This window comes from Sapajus apella, unplaced genomic scaffold (assembly GCF_009761245.1).
Source record: "Sapajus apella isolate SASKATOON/1434 unplaced genomic scaffold, GSC_monkey_1.0 scaffold81, whole genome shotgun sequence".
Lineage (NCBI taxonomy): Eukaryota > Metazoa > Chordata > Mammalia > Primates > Cebidae > Sapajus > Sapajus apella.
In genome coordinates this window covers 4,946,109-4,965,194 of record NW_022437021.1, presented here as the reverse complement: position 1 = coordinate 4,965,194, position 19,086 = coordinate 4,946,109, and the positions used below count along the sequence as shown (strand labels likewise).

Genomic DNA, 19,086 nt, shown 5'->3' with positions numbered 1-19,086 from the left:
GCCTCGGCCTCCCAAAGTGCTGGGATTACAGGCTTGAGCCACCGCGCCCGGCCTAAAGAGAATTTTAATGTGAAAAATTATCAGTAGAGATTCTGCCTTCACAATTAGAGTTTAACATAAGTCTTCCAGCCTTTTAAAAAGAATTGTAATATATATAAGGGAAAATATTTTGGCATCATCTAGTGAAAACAGACTATGTGGTCTTTTTTCAGCCATCTCATATAATTAGGCTCCCAGTTACAATTTGAGATAAGTTGATTCCTCAACAGAATGTGCTTAACTGAAAGTGACCAATTACTCCAAAGGACCTGTTTCAGATTATCTTAAAGCCAGAATTCACTAATCTCACATTTTATATTCAAAAAGAAAAAAGTTTATTAGCTGTTTTAATCAACATAAGTAGTAACAAACATCCCTAACTGGATTCTAGAGAGGAAGCAGAAACAACCTGAGCCAAAGAGAAATAAAATTATCCCCTAAGGATTTGGGTTTGGACTTCCACATAAATGTGACCTTGTAGAACTAGATACATATTTTATCAGATTGGTAAATATGTAATATTTAGTGATTAGATCAAAATACATGAGCAGTCTTTAGCATTAATAATTTCATTAATTTTAGGAAATCTTATCAAATATGGTCCTACATCTCTTAATTTCCTATATGCAGTGATTTTAGTTAAAATCCCAAAAGATATATATTTTTTTCTATAACATCTCCATTTCTATCATCATAACAAAACAATTAGTATTCTCTTATTCAAGACTTTAGATGTTCGTTTATTCCCTATACCTCCATCCTCACATACACAATAATTGCCCAGATAAATAATAACCTGTGATTTCCAAGTATCTCACTGGAATTTTTATTCTTTATGCCTTGCAGGATTAGTCCAAGATTTGAATACCCTAAACTTATTTGCCAAGAGCTATGTGTACTCTTAAAATTACTATCTGGAAATTATTATATTATTTAGAATCTGCCAATTCCCTAGATCCCCCCTGAACAATTGTTTTGCTAATAAACTTCCTGAAAGCACACGTGTATAAGTTTCATAACTATTAGAAAATGTTTCAAATGCTACTACATTTGATAGAACCATTCAGTTAACAAAATGCTAAATGATAAATTGGCTTTTAGAATTACTCAAAAAAACAGTACACCACAAGAACTATTTTGTACACTTCATTCTCTTCGAATGGTTTTGTGGCTTACAGTGATGATCACATGTATTAGTTCCTTGTAGACTTTTTCATTTTGATCTTCGTTTGTAACGGATAACTGGGTTTTCGGGGGTGTGAATCATAGTTGTATAATTCACAGTGGGAAAGTATCCATCAATGAGATCAAATTCATATAAACGAAGCATAGTGGACCAAATTGTCTTAATTTGAACATAGGCAAAATTTTCCCCAATACAACGATGACGCCCTAAAAAAAAAAGTTAGAAGAATCAGTTTAAATTCTTTCTTATCCTTTTTAGCCTGAGGTGGTAATATTTGCTTATCTACATTTTAGATGAACAGCAAATGTACAGATGATAGTATAATAAAAAGATGATATTCTTTTCACATAAAACAAGGTGAATTATTAAAAATTCCAGGAGATTTTCAACTATCACATTTTAGGAAAACAGTTCTTGGCTAATCACATAACTTTTTCAATTACATTTTCCTGAAAATATGTATCTGGGTTAACTATATGGAAAGTTTGAATCATAAGATGGTAATCTAGTTTGGGAATATAGTAGAATATTCTGTTTCTGTCCCAAGAGGGCCCTAGTTAAATGTCAATATGAGAACCTTCCAGTCAAAACTTCAAATGCCATTATAAATGATTATGGAAGAAAATTAAATTTAATGAACCCAAAATAATACATATACTAGAAAGTCACATACATGTAGAAACTGACAAACTGATTTAAAATACATACGAAAATGCAAAGGACCTAGGATATCCAAAGCAATCTTGGAAAAATAACTCAGTTGGAGAACTTTAAACAGACTTCAAGTCTGACTTCAAGACTAAAGGTAAAACACAGAGTGGTACTAGGTAAGGATCAACAAATAGATCAATGGAACAGAGCAGAGAGCCCAAAACAGAATATTTTTATGGTTATTTGATTATCAATAAAGACACCAAAGCAAGCCAATGAGGAAAGTCTTTTCAACATAAGGTCCAGGAATAACTAGATATTACATGGGGGGAAAATGAAATTCAACTCTTATGTCACACCATAATCAAATACTAATTCAAGAAGAGTCACAAACCATGATGCTAACACCATCAAATTTTAGTAGAGAAGAACAGGAGAATATATTCATGACTTGGGGGCTAAGCAAAGATTTTAAGGTAGGGCCAGAAAGCAAATCATTTAAAAGACTGATAAATCAGACTTAACTAAAGGTTATTCATTTGTCAAAACTCAGTGAATGTTGACTTAAGATTTGGGCATTTTGTTGCAAGATTTTTCATCAAAAGAAAAAAATTAAACTGATACTGAGTACTTAGCACAGTGCTTGCTTGACTCATAACTGTACTTATTTCTAGGAATGACATTTAAGATGAGCATTTATAAATCAGTCCATATTTCAAATATAACTAAAGAGAAGCTTGGCTTACAAGAAGAATAGTCAAAGGATTTAAACACAATAAGCAAGAAGTATCGTAACTGAATCAACAGAAAAATAGATAAATTCTGATGATTCACAAAATGCAATATTATGAAAATGAATGAACTATATGCACCAATATAAATAAGCAGCACAATTACTAAGTAAAAGAATGAGTAAAGAAGTTAGAGACATTTAATGTGATATTTAACAAGATTAACGTGATGATCATATATCCCTCCCCCTACAAATTCAAGTTCATCCAGAACCTCAGAATGTGATCTTATTGGGAAATAAGATCTTTATATGTGTAATTATTTAAGATGAGATCACCCTGAGTTAGGGTAGGCCTTAGATCCAATGACTGGTGTCCTTATAAGAAAGCCACATGAAGATACAGAGACGTGAACAAGAAGAAAGCCTATTGAAGACAGAGGTAGTGATTGGAGTGATGTAGTTACAAGCCAAGGATTACAAGAGCCACCAGAAGCTAGGAAGATGCAAGGAAGAATTCCCCTTGTAGAACCTTAAGAAGGAGCACAATCCTGCCAACACCTTGATTTCATACTTCCAGCCTCCAAAACTGAGAGAGAATAAATTACTATTGTTTTAAGCCACTCATATTGTGGTAATTAGTTACAGAATCCCCAGGAAACTAATAAATAGATTGAAAAAAAGATTGAAGAGACATTATATCTGTACTCAAATATCTTATACAATATAAGTTCAGAGACTATTAGGACCAACTATAAATGGGATGTTAAAAGGAAACAGCTTTCGGCCCTCATATAAGGTTCTAAAAATGACAGCTATCCAAAAATGGAATGAACTATCATATAAGGTAACTGAACAACCTGCAACCCATTTCTAGTAAAGCTCAAGTGGAAACCAGAAAATTACTAGTTTAGAAATGATTCCTCTTTGGGGCAGAATTTGGACTACAGAACGAATACTCTTCCCATCTATTAACAATCTATGATTCTTTGGCCAGGCAGCATGGCTCACACCTTTGGGTGTGAGTACTAATCCCAGTACTTTGGGAGGCCGAAAAGGACAGATCGCTTGAGGCCAAGAGTTCGAGACCAGCCTGGCCAACATGGTGAAACCCAGTCTCTAATAAAAATACAAAAATTAGCTGAGCATGGTGGTACACACCTGTAATCCCAGCTACTCAGGAGGCTGAGGCTGAATCACTTGAACCCAGAGATGGAGGTTGCAGTGAGCCGAGATATTGTGCCACTGCACTCCAGCCTGGGTAACACAGCAAGACTCTATCTCAAAAAAATAAATAAATAAAAACTATGATTCTTTTATATACTATGTTATATACCACAGTATTAAATTTATTAAATAAAGTTAAGATCTTAAGTTCCTAGAGGATTTTATACTTTATATGCAGAAAAAGTGTGACCAATGACAAGTCATCTGTCATCTAAATGATCCCTTTGGAAAGACTAAAGTCATAGAATATAGTTTAATCAGTACAGAAAACCAATGGATAGAAAAATTACTGGAGAAACAAGGGTATACCTAAATTATTTTAGGATCTTGGAAATGAAATTTGCAAGCCTACAAACAACCTGCCCAAATTTAAAGACACTTTATCATAAGGATACTCACAGAGAGCCAAAATGTTAACTAACAATCCAGAAAAGCTTTAATTTTACAAGACCACCTTTACTCTTTTGTGAAATGTTATCCTTTATGATATTTAACCAAAAACAATTCCCTGAATGGTGTGCTGACCCCAATCGTTCTTTAAGAGAATTCACAAAGGGCTTTAAATACTGTTATAAGGGAATACAAGGGTGGACTATAAAAATTAGACCTAATAAAACTAGACAGGTTAGGAGATAGTGAAGCATTATATAGGGATTCATGGAACAATTCCATTTAGTACAAAGGAAATATTTTTCTCCAACTTACAAATATTCTACTCTTATAAAAGTTTGTAAAAATGTCCTTATGGAAAATGGAGAGATAATCTGTAAATACAATTCATATGGAATATCTTGAAAGAGACAAATATGTTAACAGAACAAATAACTTCCAATCTAAAATATAATCATCTTACCAGCTCCAAATGGCACATAGGCAAACTTTTCTCCCGATGCTGGGTTATCCTGTAAGTAGCGATCAGGATTAAAGTCCAGACGTTCTACCCATGAGTCCTTAAGTCTTTGATTGACAGTGGGAGAAACACACACCTGATGTCCTGGAGGAATGGTATACCCTGCCACAGTCTATAAACAAAAGCCACATATTTCAAGAGAGAATTTTAAAATGTGCTGCCAAATAATCAGATCATTATGTAATAAACCATTAATATGCATGGGATACTCGGATGCCCCTTGACTTATGATAGGTTTACATCCTGATAAATCCATCATAAAGTCAAAAAATTGTAAGTTGAATCATCATAAGTCAAGGACCATCTGTAGATATATTTAAAAACTAGCTAGATAATAGGCAAACTAAAAATTATTTTAACTCAAGATGATTTCCAGTGAGCCAGCGTTGGGTTGGAAGTACACAGCACACAAATTAAACCCATAATGCTTTGGAGGTAGGGTTGGAATTTCAGGGAGGCTTTCACTATCCAATTTGTAAACTTCACAAGAACAATTTTTTGCAACAAAATGTTATTTTTAAAACCAAGAAAAATATATACTCTCATTCTTAAAACCCCAATTGTTAAAGGAAAATGCAGAGCATGATTAGCATTAAAGATTAGCATGTATACGATTTACAATTATGTGAAAGTATCTATTTAGAATGTGTAAAACTGATGATTCTATAGAAGTTATATATTTTTTAATTTTAAAAAATTCTTTTACGCTACTTTACTTCCTTTTTTTTTTGGAGACAGGGTCTTACTTTGTTGCCCAGGCAGCAGTGCAGTGGCATGATCATGGATCACTGCAGTTTCAACCTCCCAGGCTCAAGCAATCTACCCACGTCAGCCTCTTGTGTAGCTGGGACCACAGGGGCACGTGCCACTATGGCCAGCTAATTTTTTTTAAAAATGTTTGTAGAGATGAGGTCAGTCTCACTATGTTGCCCAGGCTGGTCTCAAATTCTGGGCTCAAGTGATCCTCCCACCTCAGCCTCCAAAAGTGTTGAGATTACAGGTGTAAACCACACCCAGCTATTTCCTCTTTTTGATAAATAAAAACTGGGAGTATAAGGGGGAAGATGTAGCCAAGATACTCACCTGAGGAGTTTTAGCCATTCTCATCATGGTCATTATAGGAGGTCTAAGTCTTAATGTTTCTTTTATACAGCGATCAAGTAAATTTAGATCCTTGAGCTAAAATGAGAAAGTATTTCCTGATCGTTACAAATAGTATACTTCAACAGTACAAAAAATTAATTTAACTTCTTTCTTAGTACAAGACAGCTTGCATTCCAGCTAAAAGTACAGAGGTAACTGGTTCAGGGTGGCTGGGATTATCATGCTCTACCACTGTCCATGGTGAAAAAGGAGGGCAAGATAGCAGAAAGAGAGGCGATCATCCTGAAGAATGAAGTAAGAACCTACAAAAATTTAGTCCTCCAAAAAATGAAAGCATTAGCAAAAATCTCAATGTCAACTTTTTCAAAATTCTGGAAGATTAACCAAAGGCTTGTAACAATCTAAGGAGAGTTAATTCAAGAAAAAGAAATCTGAATCTTGGCAAGAAGACTAAGCTTTGTGGTAGTCTAAGTTGTATTTCTCTCATCCTCCTCTCCCTAAATCCATGTTAACCCCAGAAACCAACAGCATGACAACTAACTACAGTAGCTGTGAAAGCCAGAAGCCTAACAACTATTAGAGGAGCCAGAGCAAATTTTCCAAAAATAATTAGCAAAAATTGTTTAACACTGAAGGCACCTGAGGTGGTGACATCAATTGATGCTAACAAGAGACAGAATAAGAAGTTTAAAGGGAAAATTGGGGAATGAGATGTCCACAGGAGACTTTGAAAAGTTCCAACATAAGGAAATCTTAAAGGCCACACATATGTGTAAGACCATGCATATGCCCAGGTAAGATCTGAGAAGGCTCTAATCTTTCACCTCTGGCTGACCTGCACGCACAGGTAGTGAAAGCAGACTTGTAACTGCCTTTTGGAGTGTTAATAACACACACACACGCAGCCTTTCAGCAAAAGCTAGGAGACTGGCTGTTCAAAGCACTTCAATAAATCTCTGTCCTAATATTAGATGCCCACTAAAATAAGCAAGCAGAGATTTCAGTGACCTCACTGGACGAAGAATTACATAATTCACCTAGAAAACACAGTAAACAAACAGCAGCAGCAGCAACAATAACAACAACAACAAAAAGCCAGCAACAATAAACCCAGGGAGGAGGGCATCTGATTTCCACAGTTGCCACATTATTTCAAATGTACAGTTTTCAACAAAAAATTACAAAAATCACACCAAAATAGGAAAGTATGGCTCGTACACAGAAAAAGAAAGCAGTTTAATAGAAACTATCCATGAAGAAGCCCAGACACTGGTGTTACTAGATAAAGAATTTAAATCAGCTAGCATAAATAGGGTCAAAGAAATATGGTAAAATATGCTTAAAGGGTCAAAATATAAAACAAGGCCTCACCAAATAGAGACTATCAATAGATTTTTTTTTTTTTAAGAGAACCAAATAGAAATTTGGGAATTGAGAAGTATAAAAACTGAAATGAAAAATTCACCTGAGGGGATCAACAGCAGGTTTGAACTGGCAGAAGAAAGAATAACATCATATAAATAAAATAATAAGACACTTAAAAATACATTTAACGAGGCCGGGCGCGGTGGCTCAAGCCTGTAATCCCAGCACTTTGGGAGGCCAAGGCGGGTGGATCACGAGGTCAACAGATCGAGACCATCCTCGTCAACATGGTGAAACCCCGTCTCTACTAAAAATACAAAAAATTAGCTGGGCATGGTGGTGCGTGCCTGTAATCCCAGCTACTCAGGAGGCTGAGGCAGGAGAATTGCCTGAACCCAGGAGGCGGAGGTTGCGGTGAGCCGAGATCGCGCCATTGCACTCCAGCCTGGGTAACAAGAGCGAAACTCTGTCTCAAAAAAAAAAAAAAAAAAAACATCTCAGAGAGCTTCTTTGCAGAAATTAACAAACTGACCCCAAAATTTATATGGAAATTAAAGGGAATAGGACTAGCTAAACACCCTTGAAAAGGACAAAGTCAGAGGACTCACACTCCCGAATTCAAAACTTATTACAAAACTACTATAATGGCATCAGACTAAATATATCAATGGAATAGAATTGAGTCCAGAAATAAAGCCTCAAATTTATGGTCAAGTGGATTTTTTAAATTTATTTACTTTTTGAGAGACAGGGTCTTGCTATGTTCCCCAAGCTGGACTCCAAGACCTGGGCTAAAGCTACCTTCCCATCTCAGCCTCCCAAGTAGCTGAGAAAACCAGTATGTGCCACTGCGCCTGGCTATAATAGATTTTTTTTTTTTTTTTTTGAGACAGAGTTTCGCTCTTGTTACCCAGGCTGGAGTGCAATGGCGCGATCTCGGCTCACCACAACCTCCGTCTCCTGGGTTCAAGCAATTCTCCTGCCCCAGCCTCCCGAATAGCTGGGACTACAGGCGTGCGCCGCCATGCCCAGCTAATTTTTGTATTTTTAGTAGAGACGGGGTTTCACCATGTTGACCGGGATGGTCTCGATCTCTTGACCTTGTGATCCACCCGCCTTGGCCTCCCAAAGTGCTGGGATTACAGGCTTGAGCCACCGCGCCCGGCCAATAGATTTTTTTACAAAGACAATTCAATGCAGAAAAAATTGTCTTTTCAACAAACAGTGTGGGACAACTGAATAACCACATGCAAAATAATGATGACCTCACACCATATACATAAATTAATTCAAAATGGATCAAAGACCTAAATGTAAGATATGAAACTAAAACACTAAAAACACAGAAATAACTCTTCATATACTTTGATAGGGCATTGGTTGCTCTGAGACCAAAAGCACATTAAAAAAAAAATACATGAACGCTTACAACTCAATAATAAAAAGACAACTCATTTTAAAAATGGGAACAAGGCTCGGTGCAGTGGCTCAAGCCTGTAATCCCAGCACTTTAGGAGGCTGAGGGGGGGCAGATCACAAGGTGAGGAGTTCAAGACCAGCCTGACCAATATGGTGAAACCCCGTCTCTACTAAAAACACAAAAATTAGCTGGGCGTGGTGGCATGCGCCTGTAATCCCAGCTACTCAGGCTAAGCCAGCAGAATGACTTGAACCCAGAGGATGGAGGTTGCAGTGAGCCAAGATTACACCACTGCACTGCAACCTGGGTGACAGGGCGAGACTCTGTCAAAAAGGCAACAGGATGTGAGCAGACATTTCTCTAAAGATATACCAAAGCCAAAGAGCACATCATAAGACACTCTATATCATTAGTCAGCAGGAAAATACAAAATCAAAACAAGATACTGACTGGGCACAGTGGCTCACACCTGTAATCCCAGCACTTGGGAAGCCCAAGGCAGGCAGATCACTCGAGGTCAGGAGTTCGAGACAAGCCTGGCCAACGTGGTGAAACCTCATCTCTACTAAAAATACAAAAATTAGCCAGGTGTGGTGACATGCGCCTGTAGTCCCAGCTACTTGGAAGGGTGAGACAAAAGAATTGCTTGAACCCGGGAAGTAGAAGTTGCAGTGAGTCGAGATCATGCCATTGCACTCGAGCCTGGGCAGCGAGACTCCGTCTCAAAAAAAAAAAATCGAAGTCAGGACCAACATATACTATTTAGTGAGATTTGAAAGTGGTGCAGCCACTTTTAAAAACAGTCTGGCAGTTCTTCAAAGTTACCATATGACCCAGCAATTCTCCTCCTAGGTATGACCCCCCAAAATTGAAAACACATGTCCACATAAAATCAGTATACAAATGTTTAGAGCAGCATTATTCATAATAGTTGAAAAGGTGGAAACAATCCAAATGTCCATCAACTGATGAACAGATAAACAAAATGTGGTATATCCATATAATGGATTATTAGTAATAACAATGACTGAAGTACTGATACATGCTACAACACAGATGAACCCTGATAACATGCCAAGTGAAACAAGCTAGTCACAAAAGACTGCATATTATATGATCCCATTTATATAAAATATCCAGAATAGACAAACTCATATAGGCAAAAAGGAGATTAATGGTTTCCAGGGGCAGGGGTCAGGAAGAATGAAGCATGATTGCTAATGGGTACTGGCTCTCTTTTAGGAGTGATGTAAAAGTTCTAAAATTAAATTATGATGATGGTTTCCCAACTCTGAATATGCTAAAAACCACAAAATGTACATTTTAAATGGATGGATTTATGGTTTGTAAATATATCAATTAAGCTGTTATTTTTAAAGTTACCAAAAACAAGAATGAGCGTTGAGACATCACTACTGAGCTTACAGAAATAAAAAAGGATTGTGAGAATACTAAGAACAATTGCCTAATTTGCCAACAAATTAGGTAATCTAGATGAAATGGACAAATTCCTAGAGAGATATAAACTACTTTTACTTGGTATATTCTCTGGAGTTTTTGGAAAAAACAACAAAGAGAGAGATATAAACTACTGAAACTGACATAAAAAGAAATAGAATGAGAAACTTGTAACAAATAAATTGAATTGGTAAGCAAAGTCTTCCCACAAAGAAAAGCACAGACGTAGATGATTTCACTGTTGAATATTAGCAAATATATAAAAAAGGATTAACACCAGTCATCCACAAACTCTTCAAAAAAAAAGAAGAAAAAAAGAACACTTCAAAATTCATTCTATGAGACCAGTATGATCCTGATATCAAAACCAGTCAAAGACATGACAATGAAAGAGATCAAGATCTCTTAACGAATATAGATGCAAAAATCCTCAACAAAACACCAGCAAACTGAATGCAATAACATATAAAGAGAACTATGCACCATGACAAAGTAAGATTTATCCCAGGAATATAATTTACATCTAAAAAATCAGTGTAATACACCATATTAATATAGGACCAAAAAACACAAAAGATAACAGGAAGAGGATACAACCTAGGTTTGCTTCCAAAATTGAATGTCAGGTTGGGCAGTGGGTTCTCCTCTCTTCCTTTCCACCCAGAAAGCTGCGTGTAGTGTTTGTAAATGTCTAGTCCTCATTATTACTACTACTACTTTTAGAAGTCTCTGCTTATGCACGGGCCACTCTAGACATGTAGAATTCTAAGTAATTGAGAGGTTTCTACACTTCGTAAGACAAATAACATGCACATAATATCCTCTATCTACAGAAGCCAGACTTCGAACCAGAGGAAATAAGTACTAAAGAAACATCTCCAAGGATCTCTAAGGCATCAACCCAAAACATATCTGATAAAACTTAATTAGAAGCAATAACATTAACATATTTTGGGTAAGGTTATGGAGAATTTGCTAAAAATAAAGAAGCTGATCAGTTGAAGCTACAGTATACAGAAAATCTCAAATTGTCCCTTTTAAAAATTAGCCACAGATACTCAAAGTCAGAAGGCAGCAATGAAACTGAAAAACTCCGACAAACCTGGTCATAAGTTAAAGGAGGCAGATCCTCTCCACAGACTGTTTTCTGTTCTAAATAACATTTTTCTTGAAGTGTTTTGTCTCTGGCCAAAAAGAAGCCCATCCAAGCACTAGTAGTTGAGGATGTATGCTGCCCTGCCAAGAGCAGTCCAATAAGCATCCCTGCTACTTCATCATCGGTTAAAGGACGCCCATCCCTAAGGAATGAACCAAACACACAAATTTAACATTTTGGCAGATACATTTTACGCCTCAACCTTTAAATAAAGTGTCATAATGAATATATTTTTCAAGTATAATAATCTCTTATACTTGTCTATCACAAGTCAGAATTTTTTTTTTTTCTCTTAGGGAAGAGACAAACCAGTAGAAAACAATTTTGATTACAAGACTCCATTACAGTTCATTAGCAAACGTTCACCATACCCAGTCACTGGGATTACAGCAAGACAAAGGATGTCAATAGTTTATGTTTCAACAGTTTAAAAAGTCCAAAGATTATAGCACTTATTTTGCCAGCATCACTGTTTTTTAACTGGAAATATTATTTGTGTTTTAATTTATCATTTCCTGCTTCAGCTTAATATGTTATCTGAATAGCTCTTACTTGTAGGTCGAATCTAGTAAAGTTTGGAGAATGTCATCAATTTTTCCTTCAGACTGCCTGCGTTTCTGGATTACCTTATAGAAAATATTCTTTATTTCCCGATGAGCTCTGTCCCTGCGTCTGTAATTAAAAGATAAAGATGATTTTTTTAAATAAAGAAACACTTTCTAGGATCAAATTCATTTTGAAAACCAGGACCTAGGATAAAGCACCTTATTTAACTAACTTAACTAACTCTAATGACTAAAATAATTGAGAAAAATATCAGAAACAGGAAAATATTGGAAGTCATTAAACTCTTACATTGTTAAAAATATTCATAGTCCCTAAGGGCAAGAACTATGCTTTAGTTAACATATATGTCCCAGATTCTTAACACATTACCTGTATTCAAACTATAGGCCTAAAACAAGCAAGAAATTCCTTTAGAAATTTTCCAGTTCAACAGAAAGTAGAATAATCTTTTAAATTAACATGAAATTCCAATTTTAATACCAAATCAAGTCTTAAAGAGGTTGATACTTTTCACTTTCTAATACAACAGTTTTTTGTAAGTGGCAAAAATATGAGCAGATTCAGAAAACAAGTTTAGGTCAACTCCTAAACTTTACCTTTAAATACTATGTTCACTATGTAGCAGGAACCATGTTAAGTGTTTTACATGAATTACCCACTTGTATCTTCCTGTGAGGTACATACTATTAACATCAATTTATAGCATAAGATCACATAGAAAACAAACATTGGAGCTGGAATTTAAAACTAAGCCATCTGACTCCCAAGCCCCCTCTTAAATCAAGCCTTCTAATAAAAACTCCTACCCTGGGCCGGGCATGGTGGCTCAAGCCTGTAATCCCAGCACTTTGGGAGGCCGAGGCGGGTGGATCACGAGGTCAACAGATCGAGACCATCCTGGTCAACATGGTGAAACTCCGTCTCTACTAAAAATACAAAAAATTAGCTGGGCATGGTGGTGCGTGCCTGTAATCCCAGCTACTCAGGAGGCTGAGGCAGGAGAATTGCCTGAACCCAGGAGGCGGAGGTTGCGGTGAGCCGAGATCGCGCCATTGCACTCCAGCCTGGGTAACAAGAGCGAAACTCTGTCTCAAAAAAAAAAAAAACCTCCTACCCTGTTTCATTTACAAGATTGTTAGTCTGTTATTGAGGATTGACCAAGACCATATGTACAAAAGGGAAGATGTTAAAGCTTAACAGTATGAATACAGCAGAGCCAGGAAAACATAGGCCTGTTTAAGAAAGTGAATGGAGTAATCTGGTTAAATTAGTTAGTATAAGTAAAACAAAGAAAGACTAGGCCAGAATGTGAAGGGTCTAACAAAACAAGCTCAACTCACTATATAAAGAAAACCTGTCTTGAATTTTTATAGAAGAATGGGGGTTTATAGTCTTACCCATTTTGTACGTTTTACTTGTTTAATTTTTATCTTTGTTAAGACAAAACATACCAGCACTACAATAATTATACAAAGTTAAATAACCAAGGGTAATATCTCCTTTATCCATACCTGAAACTAGGCAAAGGCAGCCACCCTGGTAACAGCCAGGCTGCATGGCTGAAACCTCCATCCAAATCCGCATATAGCTGTGCCACCTTTTCACTGAGTTGACTTCTGATTTCCTTTCCATGCAAACAATGGCTAGCTGTTAAAATTATGAGCTCAGAAAGAGCTTCAAACACATCTAGGGAGAAAAAAAGATTACTATCATTACTAGTTCCAAAAAGCAAAATAAAATTGTAAATAAACACAGAACTCAAGAACAAATAAGATCCTATTTATATCACCAAAAAAAGTCTATAGATAGACATGTGACTATGCACAACACTGAAGAAAGAGAGGCAATAAACCAAACTATGGGAAGTAGCCTGTCCCTCTGAACAGTCAAAACAGATGCCAGAAACACATCTCAAAACTTCATTCATGAGCACTTCATGAAAAGAATAAATGTGGTTGTTCGATTTCCAGGTCACATGTAACAAAAGCAGCAAAAAGGTTATTTATAGTGCACATGACAATAGGGTACTTCTCAAGGAATGGTAGCCAAAGATCAGATTATTTCCCAGGTTAAAAGCAGGAAGATCAGTACTAAAATGGAATTACTGTCCATATATTTAAAAAAATATATAATCATCAATTAGCATATCCTAACACAAGACAAATGCACCAGGCAAGCATAATTTGATGACATTCAAATAATAAAAATTATCCAATTAATTTTCTGTTAATTCCACACTCACTAAATATAATACCAATGATCATCTGGCTTTCTAATTCTATTTGCCAATAAAAAGAACAGTAAATATTCTGGATTTCTTGGTTCTGTAATTATATGTCCCACATGCATTATTACATTGGCGTTCTAATTTACACATCAGTTCCTTGTATGGTGAGAAAATACATCATATCAACGTAAGTATTCCCAAAACAAAGATTCTGGACCTTTTATAGAGGCCAAAGGCCAGACCCAGAATGTGGTGACCCACGGCCCTGGGTCTTGCTGCCCAGTGGGCAGATGTTACTTCCTACTATAGGCACAGCAATTGCTTCTGAAAGGTAATACTTAACTGCAGTCCAGAATAAAGACTGGATTCTCAGTTACAACTTCAGGGGAATTATTACATATCCCTCCCATAAATCCAAGGTAGTTTTACATATACTGTAATTTGTTTTCTATTCACTACACACATATATACTCTACTTTTCTATTCAGAGAAGTAGAAATGCTAGGACAAACATTTTGCTTACTTTTTTCTCCACTTTCTCCCCAACTCTCAAAGTATTCCTTTGTTTCTTTTTCAATTATAGAAACATGCTGTTTAAAGTGGGCTATGTTAAGGCCACTTTTTAACATTTTCTTCTGCTCCAAGAAAACCTTCAAAAAAAATTCAAAAAGGGCATACAGCATTAAAACTCATTTTTGTTTCATCATAAAATCCATTTGGTTATTATAACTATGTAACACAAACACAACTAATGGTTTTAACTCTTTGGGCATTTATATTTTAAGAGTCTAAATGAATAGATATATCTGACTCTAAATGAATAGAGTCTAAATGAATAGATATACCTGAGCAGAGGGATTTTCCAGGGCCCTTTTTATTGGCCTTCAGGAGAGCCATTCATTCCCTCATCCCCATCACTAGAAACAACATTTAATGTTAACTGCTATACTAAGGTACTGACTAATGTGCGTTACATTCACAGCCAGAGCCTACACCAAGCATTGGGGCCAATTGTCTGATTTGTGTTCTATATCAACTTAAAACAATTTCATATTTGGCTTTTGAGAGTAAAACATACACATAGATGGACCCACACCTGAAGTAGTTGCATTAAAAGAGGACTTTTAAAGTTGGCAATGCCTAAATAGCTCTTATGTTAGAATTTCAGGCAGGAATGGGTAGGAAGTCCTTTTGAAGAAATAACAGGATTGTCTTATAATCCTTTCAAATTAAATCTCAATAAGCTAAGTTATTGATTCCATTATTTGTACAGGAAACCATTTAATATTATTTACCCCATGCCAGCAACTATAAAACAAAATACCCCTTACTTATCAGTTATCCATGGCCTTTCTTCTCATGATTCTTCACACTTTTGAGGCAAAGAATAAACTGTTGCTACATTTTATTATATTATTTTTGTTTGGTTGGGGTGTGTGTGTGTGTGTGTGTGTGTGTGTGTGTATGTTTGAGTGTGTGTGTGGTTTTGTTTATTTCTTTGTTTTTGAGACAGAGTCTCACTCTGTTGCCTAGGCTAAAATGCAATGGTGTGATCTTGGCTCACTGCAACCTCTACCTCCCGGATTCAAGCAATTCTCATGCCTCACCCTCCCAAGTAGCTGGGATTACAAGTGTGCACCACCACCCCCAGCTAATTTTTGTTCTTTTAATAGAGATGGGGTTTCACCATGTTGGCCAGACTGGTCTTGAATTCTTGGCCTCAAGTGATCCACCCAACTTGGACTCCCAAAGTGCTGGGATTACAGACATGAGCCACCATGCCCGGCTGTCTCAACATTTTAAATGTATAATGTCTTACTATTAGCTATAACTACTGAAATACAGATTTGTCTTTATTCATGGTAACAGTGTCACCTACTGGATTAGGCACATCGTATGCAACTCCCTTCCCAAACACAGGTGTTGTCAGGCGACTGTAGACATCTTCTGCATTCAGGTCTTCATTCTTACTATTAAAAAGCAGTGCAGCAGCATCACTCCCCAGAAGGTAAGTAAATGTCTTGCCTACCATGGTAAAACTAAATACAGGTCCATACTAAAAAGAGAAAAATACAAACAGTGATGTTACAAAAAATATGCAACACTGACACACTAACTTTTTAAAATCACAAAGAATGCATTATTGGAAAAATAAAAACACACATAAAGTTTAAAGCAATTCTTTTCATCTTGCCATACTGCTTCTTCCTGTTTGTGTTCAAATTTATAATTATGTTCATCCAGTTGCAAATGTAGTATAAATACAACTGCTATTATGCTTTTTTCATTTTATATTGACAATATTTTCTATTGTCCACATAGACATCATAATGTTAATTTACTTGACTACTCTTTCATTATTGGACATACGAGTGATATGTCAGGGGTTTTTTTAGTTATTATAGCTAATTCTGTGATTAACACCTCTGAGAACACAGACTTCTTTTCTCCCCCCCAATTTGGTTAAAAAAAATTTACAGGACTAGCCAAAGAATCTGACCTTTTTTTTTTTTTTTCTTGAGACAGAGTCTCGCTCTGTTGCCAGGTTGGAGTGCAGTGGTGCAATCTTGGCTCACTGCAAACTCTCCCTCCCGGATTCAAGCGACTCTCTTGCCTCAGCCTCCCTAGTACCTGGGACTACAGGCCTGCAACACCACGCCCAGCTAATTTTTGTATTTTTGGTAGAGATGGGGTTTCACCATGTTGGCCAGGATGATCTCAATCTCTTGACCTCATGATCCACCCACGTTGGGCTCCTAAAGTGCTGGGATTACAGGCATGAGCCACCACGCCTGGCCGAATACTACCTGCTATGTGAAGACACTAAAAGTTTATTTATCTGTTTTATCACTATCTCACCTACACTAAATGACTTCATTTTTTATTTTTTATTAATTTGGTTAGGTGATAAATGCTTTCCCTTGCAGTTTTCTGGTTATTACTGAAGACTAGACTCGGGGGGGTATAATCATGAACAAAACTACTGTCCCTGACTCACTAAGCTTAGTCTATTGGGAAAAATATAAATTCATCAAATAATCGCATTAACAAACATAAAACTGCAAATGTGACAAGTATTACAGGAAAAAAGCAACTCTGTAATGAAAGAATCTAAAAGAGGGGGAACTAAGCGAGGAAAAGACAACTGAGTTGAGACCAGAAGAATGAGTAGTTTGGTAGCCAAGCATACACAAAGGCCTTAAAGGTAAGAGAAAGAAAAAGGAGGAGATGAGTGTTGAGCCTGAGGCAACACTAGATCATACAGAGCCTCATAAGCCAAGTTTTTAAATGGGTGACACTTAAGAATTTTTCAGAGAAAAAGGAAAGATGCAGTTCAAAGAGAAGTCAATAATACACTGAGAAAAGATATAACAGTAAAAAGTTCCTGAGACAAAAGAAGGATGGAGAGTTCAGCCTCCAATAAGAGGCAAAATATAGTTGTAATTAAATCAAAGTGGTAGAACACAGTGAGCCAGGACATAAGATTCTGGAGCCAGACTGCCTGTGTTCAAATCCCAGCCCCTCCACCTATTTGCTGTAGGACTTTGAAGAACTTAACCTCTGTGTGCTTAGTTTCCTTCAACTATAAAATGGTAATAATAATGGTAGCAGTTCTTCACAGAGCTGCTGTCAAATTCTATATACAGGGCAGAGAAGAGAACCTTGGCTTACTTAGCACCTTATTGACTTATTTTCCATTATTATTATCATTAATAAAAGTATAGGCTCAGAAATCAGACCATGTGTAAATCCTGGCTTGGCCACTGTCTAGCAGTGAGTTCAAGAAGAAATTATATAACCTCTCTGCTTCTCAGTTTTCTTATCTATAAAACAAATATACCTGAAGGGGTTTTTGTTATGCTTCAGTGAGATGATCTTTGTAAAGCACTAAGTACTGGCATAAAGTAAGGGTTTTATAATTATTACTGTGATAGGAAGAAAAGAGAATAGGATTACTATATAAATATATAAGTAGGTTTGTATATTTGCAATTGCAAAAATGAGGAAGTTCCCTTTGAATGGCTTTCAATCTTTGTCTCCTAAATCAATGTTTTTAATCATTGTCTCCTAAACAGGAGACAAAATCATCTGCTTTGATGGAGAGGTAGAAAGATTCAGAAGTTTAGAAAATGAAGGTCTGAATTAGTCATTTTAGTGAGTGGAAAAGTAGGCCAATCACAAGAACATAATAGAACTGTGGAGCAGTGTTCAAATTTCATTAAGGCTAGGCAATCGTAAAATCAGGAAGAAACTAATCTGGTGCAAGGAAGGAGACAATAACTGCTTGCCTCCAAAAGTGACTTGCCAGTTGAACACAATGGAAAGATGCAGGGTCCAGGAACTTTAAAGTGCAGTATTGGCAAGAGTGTAATGGAAATGACGTGTCATGGACCCAAAGCGAAAAAAGGAAAGTGAAGAAAAAAGGCTGATGGATCAGGAGAAGTAAATGGAATGCAAGATCTAATGAGGTCAAAGATAGTTACAATTTAAGGAGTTGTACAAGCAAACCAGGAGAAGGTATTATCTAAGAATACGATATCTAAATTAATATTGTGGAGGTGAAACAGTTAAGAGTGACAAGTCCAAAGTGAGACTGTGAAGTAAATGGTTTAACTGGCACAGGAAAGCTCATTAGAGAGGCTATGGTGTCATGTGGGTCATTCAAATGGACAGTGAAATCACAGAAGATGTATACAGCAGGTTAGAACTCACAGATGCACGGTAAAGAAAAATCAGGGGCTGGGCGTGGTGGCTCAAGCCTGTAATCCCAGCACTTTGGGAGGCCGAGGCGGGTGGATCACGAGGTCAACAGATCGAGACCATCCTGGTCAACATGGTGAAACCCCGTCTCTACTAAAAATACAAAAATTCAGCTGGGCATGGTGGCGTGTGCCTGTAATCCCAGCTACTCAGGAGGCTGAGGCAGGAGAATTGCCTGAACCCAGGAGGCAGAGGTTGCGGTGAGCCGAGATCGTGCCATTGCACTCCAGCCTGGGTAACAAGAGCGAAACTCCGTCTCAAAAAAAAAAAAAAAAAAAAAAAAAA

General features: G+C 36.7%; 1 protein-coding gene and 1 long non-coding RNA gene across 2 annotated transcripts in view; both read right to left on the bottom strand.

Moving 5' to 3' along the window:
- Nucleotides 1-54: 54 nt before the first annotated feature.
- Nucleotides 55-19,086, bottom strand: part of LOC116533336 (lanosterol 14-alpha demethylase) — a 23,814-nt gene continuing 4,782 nt past the window's right edge. Inside the window, exons 3-10 of the mRNA XM_032253075.1 lie at nt 15,920-16,096; nt 14,564-14,690; nt 13,325-13,499; nt 11,799-11,918; nt 11,193-11,388; nt 5,827-5,922; nt 4,687-4,855; nt 55-1,431 (exon numbers count right to left, since the gene is read on the bottom strand). Coding sequence (XP_032108966.1) covers nt 1,253-1,431; nt 4,687-4,855; nt 5,827-5,922; nt 11,193-11,388; nt 11,799-11,918; nt 13,325-13,499; nt 14,564-14,690; nt 15,920-16,096 — 1,239 coding nt within the window. The 3' untranslated portion in view covers nt 55-1,252. The remainder of the gene's footprint in view (nt 1,432-4,686; nt 4,856-5,826; nt 5,923-11,192; nt 11,389-11,798; nt 11,919-13,324; nt 13,500-14,563; nt 14,691-15,919; nt 16,097-19,086) is intronic.
- LOC116533341 lies at nt 11,952-13,152 on the bottom strand. Its single transcript, XR_004261237.1, has 2 exons — nt 12,921-13,152; nt 11,952-12,612 (listed from the first exon to the last, which is right to left on the bottom strand). It is a non-coding gene; the product is annotated as an uncharacterized LOC116533341 (long non-coding RNA).